The 13188-nt window shown below is 53.2% G+C and overlaps 1 protein-coding gene across 1 annotated transcript in view; it reads left to right on the forward strand.

Annotated features, from left to right (window-relative positions):
* Positions 1 to 12589, forward strand: part of Igdcc4 (immunoglobulin superfamily DCC subclass member 4) — a 48858-nt gene extending 36269 nt beyond the window's left edge. Inside the window, exons 11-22 of the mRNA XM_055596768.1 lie at positions 132 to 269; positions 1345 to 1518; positions 2646 to 2885; positions 2966 to 3067; positions 5383 to 5566; positions 6039 to 6166; positions 6274 to 6444; positions 6611 to 6748; positions 7920 to 8025; positions 8502 to 8730; positions 9245 to 9397; positions 9792 to 12589. Coding sequence (XP_055452743.1) covers positions 132 to 269; positions 1345 to 1518; positions 2646 to 2885; positions 2966 to 3067; positions 5383 to 5566; positions 6039 to 6166; positions 6274 to 6444; positions 6611 to 6748; positions 7920 to 8025; positions 8502 to 8730; positions 9245 to 9397; positions 9792 to 10193 — 2165 coding nt within the window. The 3' untranslated portion in view covers positions 10194 to 12589. The remainder of the gene's footprint in view (positions 1 to 131; positions 270 to 1344; positions 1519 to 2645; positions 2886 to 2965; positions 3068 to 5382; positions 5567 to 6038; positions 6167 to 6273; positions 6445 to 6610; positions 6749 to 7919; positions 8026 to 8501; positions 8731 to 9244; positions 9398 to 9791) is intronic.
* The last annotated feature ends 599 nt before the right edge of the window (positions 12590 to 13188 follow it).

A 13188-nucleotide genomic window follows, 5' to 3' on the forward strand; every position in this document is an offset into this window, starting at 1 on the left:
AGCTTGGGGCTCCCCTGAGAGGCCCCTTTCCTCCCTCAGATCCTGGGCCCACTTCTGACTTGCTGTGTGACCTGGGCAAGTCACTTCCCCGCCGGTGGCGTGGAGCTCACGCCAATGTTCTTCTGTTTCAGTCCCCAGTGTGGCACCCCAGCTCACCCTGTCCAGCCCCAACCCCTCGGACATCAGGGTGGCGTGGCTGCCCCTGCCCTCCAGCCTGAGCAACGGACAGGTGGTGAAGTACAGGATAGAGTACGGTTTGGGAAAGGAAGGTGAGTGGGACGGGGCAGTGTGGAGTCGTCGGTGGGGGGGGTTCCCACCAGATGGGGGAGTCTGTGGGAGTGGGGCCCAGGTGGGGCACATGTAAGAGAGCAACGGGAGATTAGAGAGATAGCTCAGTGTGTAAAGCACTCGTGCAAGCCCAAGGACCTGAATTCAATAAGCCTGGCATGGCGGTGGTGCCTGCCTTAATCCCAGTGCAGGGGAGATGGAGACAGAAGGACCCCCTGAGCTCACTGGACTAAATGTTAAGTTCTGGGCCAGTGAGAGCCCCTGTCACAAAAGAGAAGGTGGACCATTCCAGAGAAATGACAGCAGAGTCGTTTGTCATCTGACCTCTCCATGTCTGTGCACACACATGTACCTGCACACATTCGAACACTCACACTCCTGGACACACACACAGTGTTGGGAGGCAGTAGAGGAAAGGGGAAGACATAGGGGACCAGTAGCTTGAGCACAGGGAGCAGGTGCCATGTGTATGAGTGGAGCCTCTGACTCAGTTTCCTTTCTTTGAAGCAAGCAGCTCACCTAGTTGAGCCTTAGAGCCCTTCTAGTTTAAACACCTGGGAAGAGGTGGGAGGTTAGAGGGCACGTGGGGCATGGACTCGTCCTGCTGGGGAGAGGGTGCTGGTTGGGGGGGGGGGGGTAATGTGGTTCTGAAGGAATGGAGAGGTGAGAGAGCGGAGTGGCTAGGGTCAGAGTAAAGCTAAAGAGAGAGGCAGGAGGCTGATCCAAGGCAGCAGTCAGGGCTCCTGACACCAGGTGCTGTTGGGTGCCCTGAGCTGGTCCTCAGGCCGCACAAGGAGCGTGTCCTGGCTGTTGTTGGCAGTGCACAGGGGAAAAGAAGGTCATTTTTTGGTCTTTCCATGTTGAACCAAGGCCAGGGGGCTTCAGCAGCTGGAGGCAGAGGTCCCAGGGTCACCCTGAAGGCGTGGGCCTGCCTCCATGCTGAGGGCTCAGTGCCTAGAGGACCTATGGGGCCTGAAGTGGAAGAGTCAGGGTGGTAAATTTAGAGATCATGGTCCCCAATAAAGGACACCCAGCAGCCTGTCCTTTTTGTCCCAGAAGATCAAGTTTTCTCTACTGAGGTGCCTGGAAATGAGACACAATTTACGTTAAACTCACTTCAGCCAAACAAGGTGTACCGAGTCCGGATTTTGGCTGGCACGGGAGCTGGCTATGGAGCGCCTTCCCAGTGGGTGCAGCACAGAACACCTGGCACGCACAACCAGAGCCACGGTACGGAGCTACAGGGGCAGCCCGGGCGGTGGGTACAGGTGCCCTGTGCCCCCACCCTCAAACTGGATGCATCAGGGAGGCCTGGGCGTGGAAGTGGAGGGCTGGGCTCAAATGTGTCCCCATTCTTCTGTGACCCTGACAGCCCCTCATATCCCTAAAGCTTCATTACCACCAAGGGTGGCAGCAGGGTTCATAGTGTGTCACACACAGAGCAGCTGGCACAGGATGGGAGCTCCTTGCGTTGAGAATATGCTCATTTGGTTGCGTGCCTGCCTAGCACACACAAAGCCCTAGGTTTGATCCCCAGCGCTGCACAAACCCAGCAGGGTGGCACAAGCCTGTGGTCCCAGCACAAGGATCAGAAGTTCAAGGGCGGCCTCACCTGCATAGTGAATTTGGGAGCAGCACGAGATGCATGAAGCTCCATTTCAAAGAAAGGAAGGAACTCATTAAACACAGCTGGCTTTGCCAAGAGGCCCAAGAGTAGAGTGACTAAATGCCTACAAAGCTGGCACCACACTCAGACACTGGGCAGGTTAGCTGACTTTCTGAGCTCACTTTCTCTCTGGATTGTAGAATTATAAGAATGAAGGAAAAATATATACAAGGGCTGCCAACATGGCCCAAGTTAGTAAAGGGGCTTGCTCCTTTTTCTAGGAGATCAGACTCCCATTGTCTCCCCAGAATTTGTATGGTAGAAGGGGAGAAATGAATCCACAACTTGTCCTCTGGCTGCCATATTCATGCACATAAATAAAATAAATAAATAAATAAATAAATAAATAAATAAATAAATAAATAAATAAATAAATACGTAAGTAAGTAAAGAAATGCTTCAAAAATTTTTTTATAGCCAGCTCTCTATTCTTGGGCTCCAAGTAGTGCTTCTCAGGCTGATGGGCTCAGACTTCCCTTCATGGCCTGATTTACTGCTTCAAGAGACCTGCGTGGGCCTCTTGTGCACGCACCGCAGACGCTCCAGCGCAGTTAACATGCAGTGCTCAAGCCCACCAGGTGGTGGCAGAATGGAGCAGTAGGGAAAGCCCAGGCACAACTCCTCGCTGTGCCTTGCTCCTCCTCCCTGACCTCCCTCTTCCCTTGTCCCCATCATCTTCCCGTGCCCCCAGTCCTCTTTGCCCCTGCAGAGCTGAAGGTGAGGGCAAAGATGGAGTCCCTGGTGGTGTCATGGCAGCCGCCCCCTCACCCCACCCAGATCTCTGGATACAAACTCTACTGGCGTGAGGTGGGGCCGGAGGAGGAGGAGGCAGACGGTGGGCGCCCTCCAGGGGGCCGTGGAGACCAGGCTTGGGACGTGGGGCCCGTGCGGCTCAAGAAGAAGGTGAAGCAGTATGAGCTGACCCAGCTAGGTGAGCCGGCCAGGGCTCGGGAGGGTCTTGTGCTCCGGGCAAGCTGGGTGCAGGGAGAGTGACCCTCGCGCCTTCCCCAGTCCCTGGCAGGCTGTACGAGGTGAAGCTCGTGGCTTTCAACAAGCACGAGGACGGCTACGCGGCTGTGTGGAAGGGCAGGACGGAGAAGGCGCCCACGCCAGGTGAGGGGAGGCAGCAGGGTCTCAGAGCCTCCTTGGCTTTGCCCTTACCAGCCGGCAGGCCACCCAGCCCATCCTCCTGGGCAGGAGCCCTGGTGCCCCCTCATTCTCAGGCTGAACTGGGCCAATGAGGAAGAGAAACACACATGTTTGATGAGTCGTGTCTGGCGCCAATTTTAACCTTTAGACGCTTTTTAAAATCACATCCACCAATCCCACAACATCCACCAGATTATCCCACGATTCTTTTGTTGTTGTTGTTTGTTGTTTGTTTTCTGTTTTTCAAGACAAGGTTTCTCTGTGTAGCCATGGCTGTCCTGGACTCGCTTTGTAGAGCAGGCTGGCCTCGGACTCACAGAGATCCGCCTGCCTCTGCCTTCCAGAGTGCTGGGATTACAGGCCTGCACCACTGCGCCCAGTTTATCCCATAATTCTTAAGCAGGGAGAATATCTTTATGGTTTACCTAAAATAATAATAATAATAATAATAATAATAATAATAATAATAATAATAATAACTTTATGTGTTGGGGTGTTTTGCCTGCGTGTGTGTCTGTCTGTGCTCCACATATGATCTTGGTGTCTCTTGGGGCCTAAAAAGGGCTCCACATCTGCTGGGACTAGAGTTATAGTCAGTTTGGAGCTGTCATGTGAGTGCTGGGAATCTAAGCCAGATTTTTGGGGGGTCAGTTTTGGTTTGGTTTGGTTTGGTTGTTTTGAGACAGGGTTTCTCTGTGTAGTCTTGGCTGTCCTGGAACTCACTGTGTAGACCAGGCTGGCCTGGAGCTCACAGAGATCCACCTGCCTCTGCCTCCCAAGTTTGTGGGCCACCACAGCCCCGCAAACCCAGATTCTTTCAAAGAGTGGCAAGTGCTCTTCACTTCCGAGCCATCTCCCCAGCTCCTGGGGAGCTTCTGCCCAACCCTCTGCTCATGAGGTTTTAAGGTTTGTTTGTCTGCATGTACTCTTCAGTTTAAAAAAAAGTATTTATTTTTAATTTTTATTACATCTTATTTATTTTGTGTGCACGTATGTGGGTGCTCTTGTGGGGGTGAGAGGAATCTGTTTCTCTTCCACCATGTGGGTCCTAAGGATCAAATTTAAGTCTTCGGGCTTGGTGACAGGTGCCTTTTAGAGACAGGGTTTCTCTGTGTAGCCCTGGCTGTCCTGGAACATGCTCTGTACCAGGCTGGTCTTGAACTCACAGAGACCCACCTGCCTCTGCCTCCCCAGAGTTGGGACTAAAGCCGTGTGCAACTATGCCCAGCAATTTCACAGTTCTTTTTGTTGTTTTTAGAGACAGGGTTTCTCTGTGTATCCTAGCTGTCTTGGAACTTGCTCTGTAGACCAGGCTGGCCTCAAACTTGGAGATTTACCTGCTTCTGCCTCTGGAGTGCTGGGATTAAAGGCAGGCACCAGCTCTGGAGCTAATTTCAGTTTTTGAGAGTGAACTTTATAGATGACAACATCCTGTTACAGTGTCACAAGCGTCAAAGAAGCAAAGGGACCCATCTAAGGGCACACAAAGCCTAGACAAACTAGGCCCAAGAGATCTGACTCCCAAGCAAGGGTTTTTCACTGTGCTGTGCTGCTGTGGCCCTGCTTTGTCACCTTGATGATCCATCTCGACACTCAGTAAGGAGCCAAGAAACCTGGCTTCCGGTTAGTTCATTTCTCATTCAGCAATTATTTTACTAAGTACCTACCACCTGCCTGCTCTGTTCTAGAAATTTAGTGACGAACAACACAAATAAAGTCTCTGCTCTCTTGGAGTTTATCGTATGCCTATCCAACAAACATTTGTCACAAATAGTATACAGTATACCAGAAAGTTTTCTACCTGCTTTGTAAGTATCAACTAATTTAACCTCGTAAGAATCCCCATGAGGGGGCTGGTGAGATGGTTCAGCAGGTGAAGGTGCTCGCTGCAAGCCAGATGACCTGAGTTTGGTTTCCAGGCTCCCCCAAGTTGCCCTCTGACCCCACATGCACAGCAGTACTCCCTTCCCTCCACACGACAAATGCATACATGACTGGGATGGCTCAGTGGCTAAGACTTAAATATTTTAAATAAATAAATGGAAAGAAAGAAAGAAAAAAACCTCCAGACACAGGTACTGTCATAAGGTCCCGTAGGAGGCCTAATGCCAGTTGTGGTATCACACCGCTGCACTGGAGAGGCAGGGGTGGGAGGGTGGAGCTTAAAGGCCAGCCTGGGCTACTACATAGTGAAACCAAGTCTCAACTGCACGGTGGGGGGGAATGAAACCTATAGAGACTGAGTGTCCGCCCCTCCCCACGCTTGGATTCCCCTCCAGACCTGCCTATCCAGAGGGGACCACCTCTGCCTCCTGCCCACGTCCACGCAGAGTCAAACAGCTCCACCTCCATCTGGCTGCGGTGGAAGAAGCCTGACTTTACCACAGTCAAGATTGTCAACTACACTGTCCGCTTCGGCCCCTGGGGGCTCAGGAATGCCTCCCTGGTCACCTACTACACCAGGTATCAGCCGGGGGGGGGAGGGGGGGCAGCAGGCATGATAGACTGCCGGGCTCAGCGGAGGCAGGGGCACACCCAGGACCTCCACAGATGTTTCTTCTCTGACCGCTGACCAGGGTGTAGCAATAAGAAGGGAGAGTTGTCTGGTCCCCTTCCCCTAATGACACTGTGGGGGACCCTGCCCTCCCATCATGCGGAAGGTAGCCCGAGGAGCTCTGGTCTGAGAAAACACCCTGCTGCAGAATAACTTGGGTTAATTCAGGAAAGCTTCCAGGAAGAGAGAAGGATCAGACGTGGAGTAGCGTATATCCGAGCTCTCTATGGGTTGCTGGCTGTGTGGGGGAGGTGAGGTTAGCGGCACCAAGAAGTAGCTCCTCCAGGCTGGGGCCGGCTGGAGGCAGGGGTTTAATGTGGGCTTCTCCCTGGCTTGAAGCCTGTCTGAGGGCGCTCACTCTGTCTCTCCCCCGAACCCCAGCTCTGGAGAAGACATCCTCATTGGCGGGCTGAAGCCATTCACCAAGTATGAGTTCGCGGTACAGTCCCACGGCGTGGACATGGATGGGCCCTTTGGCTCCGTTGTAGAGCGCTCCACCCTGCCTGACCGTGAGTATCCGCCTGCACGCCCCCCACCCACGTGCCACAGTTTGCTGGGCCTAGTGAAGGAGGAAGAGGAGTGCCTCTGACTCTTGGACCCCTCCTCGGCGCTGCAGGGCCTTCAACCCCACCCTCTGACCTGCGCCTGAGCCCCCTGACACCATCCACCGTCCGGCTGCACTGGTGTCCCCCGACGGAGCCCAACGGCGAGATCGTGGAGTATCTAATTCTCTACAGCAACAACCACACCCAGCCTGAGCACCAGTGGACGCTGCTCACCACGGAGGGTAAGCATTCCCACCCCCGCCTTCCTCCTCCACCCTCTCAGGAGACCAGCTTAGCCATGAGAACGTTGGGGCTTCCGTCTGGGTGTGCAGTTGGCTTGCTGGTGTTGCGTTGGCTCCCTGCCTGCCCCATTCCACCCGCCGCCCCGCTCTCCGCTTCCCACCACAGGAAACATCTTCAGTGCAGAGGTACATGGTCTGGAAAGTGACACTCGCTACTTCTTCAAGATGGGGGCCCGCACAGAGGTGGGGCCTGGGCCCTTTTCCGGCTTGCAGGCTGTGATCACCCTCCAGGAGACAGTCTCAGGTACCAGGCAGGGGAAGGAGGCCCCTGGGGCAACCTGGGACCCCGAGACCCCTAGATTGCCTCTCAAGGCCCGCCTTCTGGAAACTGCATTGTCTTCACTTTGGAGCTCAGAGGGGTGGGATGGGGACAGTGACAGCTTGGTAGAGGGACCGTTAAAGCTTTGAGAGGTCTTTAATTTATTATTTTATAGTGTGTGTGTGTGTGTGTGTGTGTGTGTGTGTGTGTGTGGCGCAATGCACATGTGAAGGTCAGAGGACATCAAAGATGGTTTCTTGGGGATTTTGCTTTGCTTGGAGGACTGGCTGGTGAGCTCATGAGTTCTGTGAAGGGGCAGTGAACAGCAGGCTGGATAGAAACTCGAGGGTTCAATCAAGATACAAAATAAGAACCAGGGCCCCTTAACTGAAAATCATTACATATGATTTTCTATGTAATCACATATGATATGAAGATGGGGCCAAAGAGGCATTAACCACACATAGGACTGAGGAGATGCTCAGTTGGTAAGATGCTGCCACACAAGCACAGGGACCTGAGTTCAAATCCCCACCAGCCGTGTAAAAGCTGGGTGTGGCTGCTTATGCTGTAATCCCAGGGCTGCAAATGCAGAGACAGAGAATCTCTGGGGCTGAGGGTGATTGAGGAAGTCACTTGATGAGGACCTCTGACCCCGGCACAACACATACATGCACTCACGTACCTCCTCACAAGAAATCATACATACGTCACACCTATGCGTGTACACACCATATCTAGAGCCCTTCTAGGTTATACAGATATACACCACCAAAGCCCTTGTTGGCAGGTGGACAGATACCTCACTGAAAAGCTGATGCTGTGGTTTTGTGGGGAGACCATGGTGGGATCAGTGTGAGGCCCAGTGAGGTCCTGTGGCTTTCTACACTCCAGTCAGAAGGACGTGAGCTTCCAAGCCAGGTGCGACGGTGCACACTCTGATCCCGGCACTGAAGAGGCAGAAGCAGGCAGACCTCTGAGCTCGAGGCCAGCCTGGTCTACAGAGGGAGTTCAGGATATCCAGGGACACACAGAGAAACTATGTCTCAAACAAACAAAAGTATCCCGAAGGGTGAGACGGAGGCCGGCCGTCTCCTGCGGAAGCCCGAGCGCTGTGCCCTGCTGTCCCTGACCTCTCTGCCCTCCTCCCCACCAGACTCCTTGGATGTGCACTCTGTCACAGGCATCATTGTGGGCGTCTGCCTGGGCCTTCTCTGCCTCCTGGCCTGCATGTGTGCCGGCCTACGACGAAGCTCCCGCAGGTGAACTCAGGAACCGTCAGGACTAGGAGGGTTACCAGAAAGGGCTGCAGAGTGGACAGAGGAGGGTGGACCCTGTTGCTCCTGGAGCCCGTTGAATTTAGGGCCAAGGAGGTGGGGCGGAGTTCAGCACTACATTTGCCCAGCTTGGATGAGGGTGTGCTGTCCGCAGAAGCACAAAAACAAGTCGATAATTTATTAGGATTCTGAGATGAAGGACTGGGGTGCTGTTGTTATGAGAATGTGGAGTAAGCTAGGGGAGCCCCAGTCTCCCCATCTCAGCAAGAGCTAGGTATACCTGTAAGCTTCCTTGCAGGCTTCCAGCAGCCTGCATGGAGAAGCCCCACATCTCCATACAAGGAAGGGTGGATCTGAGGGGTCAGGCTGGATAGACTGTACTCTGGGTTTTCTGGTTGCACGCACACACCAGGGAACCAAATCCACTCTTGTCTGACCCATAGTTTTGCTCCTGTTCTCAGGGAGGCCCTCCCGGGGCTGCCCTCCACAACCACCCCTGGGAACCCAGCACTGTACTCCAGGGCTCGGCTCGGGCCCCCCAGTCTCCCTGCTGCCCATGAGCTGGAGTCCCTCGTGCACCCTCACCCCCAGGACTGGTCTCCACCGCCCTTGGATGTGGAAGACAAGGCGGAAGTCCACAGCCTTATGGGTGGCAGCAGTTCTGATTGCCGGGGCCACTCCAAGAGAAAGGTGAGGCTGGAGCAGAGGCTCGCATGGACCCGTTCCCAAGATAAACACCAGGGGGCGTCAGAGCACAACTTCTGACATGAGACGCACCTCAGGCTCTGAGCCAGCCAGAGAAACTGTCCATACCACGTGGGAGGGCCCCAGAGCTGTATTTGCTCCTCGCTAATCTAGTGTGGGGAAAAGAGGCTGATGGGTGTGGCTGTGACCAAGCAGGGCTGGCCCAGGATAAGGTGAGGCCGATAGGCCAGGTCCCTTGGGAGCTGCAATGGTGGCACACCTTGATGAGGTGGCCATCCGTCCTCCCATCTCTCCCTCTTCCTCTTCAGTAAGGAAGAGTCCGCTAGGCTTGGGAACTTCGGGGTTTGCACATCAAGTGTTGTTGACTCCGCCCTTACTGTCTACACCTCAGTTCCCACCCCGCCCAGGGGAGGGGCTTTATCGTGGAACCTGTCTGAGATAACAGGGGTCCACCTGTCTAGGCCTTGCATGTCCCTAGTGTCTTCTCCCTTCTCTGCAGATCTCCTGGGCTCAGCCAGGGGGGCCGAGCTGGGCAGGCTGTGACCTGCCCCAGGGTAGTGGTCCTAGGCCGCCTCTGACCCGTGCCCTGCTGCCTCCAGCCGGAACTGGGCAGACGCTGTTGCTGCAAGCTCTGGTGTATGATGCCATAAAGGTCGGTGTCCGTGAGAGGGAGGGGGAGGCAGGAGGGAAGGACCCCTAGGCCTTTCTGGGGACAGCTTCCAAAGGGGAGTGGGTGACAGGAAAGCCAGTTTGGGAACAGTTCCTTCTCTCCCTGGACCTAAGTGACCTGCAGCAGAGTATCTGAAGGTGGCTTAACCTGTCAGATACAGTCAGGCCTTCCTGCTCTTCATGGAGGTCCTGTGTCTGGCACTTTTAGGTAGCCTGAGTGAGGGCAAACAGGTGACATTCTGTGTGTCCTGCCTCTGCCAGACCTGAGCGTCATCTTAGGTGGGGCAGTGCTTGTGTGTACCCCGAATACGCTGGTCATTTTTCTAAAGACCGTCTTCAGCGACGCTCACCTCACCTTTTTTTCTCCGATCCGCCAGAGCAACGGGAGAAAGAAGCCGCCCTCGGCATGCAGGAATCAGGTGGAGGCCGAGGTCATTGTCCACTCCGACTTCAGTGCATCCAAAGGATGTCCTGACCTCCACGTCCACGACCTGGATCCTGAGGAACCCCTGCCTTCCACCTCTGGTGATGTGGCTCTGTCTCAAGGAGCACTCTGCCCAGGCAGGGAGCTGGAAGGGTACGAACAGGCAGCCATGGGACCAGACCGGCTCAGCTGCTTGCCAGAGGCAGCCAGTGCCCCCTGCTCCGGCCCAGACCTCCAGCCCAGCACGGTGGTAGAGGACACCCCTGGGAAAAGCTGCCAGCCCAAAGCCCTGTGCCCTCTAGCAGTCAGCCCAAGCCTCCCCAGGGCCCCTGTCTCCTCTGCTCAGCTCCCCTGAGCAAAAGGCTGATACGGCCCAGGGACTTGGCATGCAGGGCCACACGTGTGTGAACTAGAGATACCAACGAGCCGTGCGGAGCCTCTTAGCATCCCTTGGCTGGGGTGGAGGAGAACGTTACTGACTCCCTAATATTCAGCACCACACGTGGATTACTGGAAGAACTTGAGGCACAGCTCTGTGGGATGGACCTGTAGGGGAGGGGGTTGGGCTGGGAAACCTCACCCTCTGTAGCAGTCACTGCGGCCTACCTGGCCCTCCATGGCATGATGGTGTACTAGTGATCAGTGCCAGCCCTTCAGCCATAGCCTTGTCCCCCAGCCTTTATTACACTCTGAGAGTGTCCCTGGTGCCGCGTCTACGAAGACAGCCCCAGCCCCTCTGCTGTCAGCTGGGCTGAGCGGAGTGCCAGTCAACTCCACAGGCCTACGCAGCAGTCTGCAGCAGCATGGCCGTCACACCCCCGCCCCCACCCCTGGCCTCCTGAGGTTGGGATGGCTGGGTGAGCCCAGCTCACCTCCCCTCTCCTTTGAGCAACTCGGTACCTAATTTTGTAATTTGGGAAGTGCCTGGTTTGGGAAATCTTCTTTCTCTCCCTGTCGCCTCTTCTGTGCCCTTCATTGTTCCAGTGATCTGTCTCACGTCATCTGGCTCCCTTAGCCTGGGGCCCTTCCCTTTCTTGTGACGCCTCTTGTTTCCTTGCTGCTGTTGCCCATTCTGTCTGTCTCCCGTGCTTGTCCTAGTGTCACATGTTTCTCATCCCTGAGTTTAACCTATGCACCCTTCCCTAACAACATGACTACCTCATGTCTGCTTCAGACCACAGTGTGACCCCCGAGTCCCCACGGCTCCCCTGCCAGCCCCCCTTGCTGGGCAGATGACCCCCTCCAGGTAGATCTGGAGAGGACCTTCTGGCTGCCCTGGCTGCTGCATCCTTGGTATCGAGATGAGAAGGTTTCCTATGGAAGAGATGGCTCCAGGCTGCACCAGGGAAGCCTTGAGAAGGGGCAGGAGAGGAAACAGAGAGGCTGAATAGCATGACTGCCACCCATCTGCACGGAGAAATGGGCGCTTTTGCCAGGCAGGCTTGCGGTCCTGGCTCAAGCAGAAGGGAGGGAGGAGAGGGGAATTACAGGAGCCGCAGTGACCCAGCTCCCTGACCCTCAAGCCTTGAACCTGTCTGGATTCAGGGTGACAAAGAGTTTCCTCCAAGATGCTAGAAGGGGAGGTCTTTGCACAGGAAAAGGGTGGCTGGTTCATTTTGGTTTCTTCCTCTTTAAATTAAATCCAGAAATCATCTTACTACATAGAGACAATCCTGACTTGTATTTCCTGGCTCATGAAAGCAATGGTATCTATTTGAATTCTCACCTCAGCCATGCTCCAGGAGTATAGAATATGGGGTTTTTTTCTGTCTGACTGCACATCTTTTTATTTTAACGCCAGCACATCAAGTGTTAACTCTGGCTTCTGGGCCAAATTAGAAATAGCCAGTCTATCTGTTTTTTAAAATGTCTTTCAGCAGAGTTACAGCCTCCTCAGCCCCTGAAAGCATCTGTGTTTATTACCCTCGTGTGTCACTCACGTTTGACACCTCACCTACATTTCCTCCTCCTCCCCTCTTCAGCTAGCCTATGATAACACTAAAGATTATTAACGTTGGTTTCATATCTCGTTAAAGACAGGATTGTCACTTGAACTACTTCTATAGCATTCAGAGTGGCCACGGCCAGCACCACTGTGTGTTTCTTCGTTGCTCTGAAGGTCAAAAGCCTCATTTTATTTTGCTGGTTATATTTTTCCCTTGCCTTGAATGAAGCAGCCGTGTTCACAGTAGGCTCCTTCGTGCTTCGCCACACAGTCACATCTCATGTTCTTGTTTAACAAGCACTGAGGTTCTGGTTTAAATTAAATAGCCGCAAATGAGACAATTTATAACCCATTAGGTTGGGTGGAAAATTGTTTCTCAAAAGCAAATAAGTAATAAATCTAGTATCTGCCTATAACTCACAGTTGATAAGAAAGTAGCCGTCACTCACTAGCATTCTATATGATTTGGCTTGTGAGTAACTGGGGATGTTAGCTTTGTTTCTTTGTAGCAGCAGGTTTTATTAGAAAAGAGTCATTGGCCTTTTACAGGGTATTAATCCCTTTGTCGCTTGCCATGGATGCCTTAAGTTCCTTTGAGTCTCATTTAAAAAAATCTTCCTTTCCTTGAATCATGACAAGTGTACTCAATACTTACATGCTCGCTTATTTACCCATACTTAGCTTATGCTGTATTATTTAATTGTATTTTCCAGAGTCATGTTTTCTCCTTACAAATATGATATTCTTTAGTGTTACACTAAGGCATTGATTATGTATCTGTCCCTATAATGAATTAATAAACTATTTTCCAGATATGTTGCTCTCTTAACTTTTCTTTAAAGGTGTGTGTGTGTGTGTGTGTGTGTGTGTGTGCGCGCGCATGCACAAGTTTATGTGTACCACATGCGTGGGTGCTCGAAGAGGCCAGAGTGCTTCACAACCCCTGGAACTGGACTTTCCAGTAGCTGTGAGCCATCCAGTCTGGGCACTGAGAACCACGCCAGGTTCCTCTGCAAGAGCTGTTCGCACTGGCAATCGCTGAGCCACCCCTCAGTGTCAAGATATGTTCCTTATGGAACCAAATGACTAGAATTTCCTCCATCTTCCTGGCCCGGGGAATTTGTTTCCTGCCAGCATGGGAAGCAGTAAATTTTGAGAGTTGAGAGAACATGGGCCCAAGGGGGACCAAAACAACAACTAAAGCCTCAGCTGGGTGATGGTGGCATACACCCTTAATTTCAGCACTCTGGAAGCAGAGACAAGCAGATCTTTGAGTTCAAGACCAGTCTGATTTACAGACTGAGTTCCAAGATAGCCAGGGCTACACCGAGAGACCCTGTCTTGAAGAAGAAGAAGAAGAAGAAGAAGAAGAAGAAGAAGAAGAAGAAGAAGAAGAAGAAGAAGA

Source organism: Psammomys obesus, unplaced genomic scaffold (genome assembly GCF_907164565.1).
Source record: "Psammomys obesus unplaced genomic scaffold, mPsaObe1.curated_primary_1811, whole genome shotgun sequence".
Classification (NCBI taxonomy): Eukaryota; Metazoa; Chordata; class Mammalia; order Rodentia; family Muridae; genus Psammomys; species Psammomys obesus.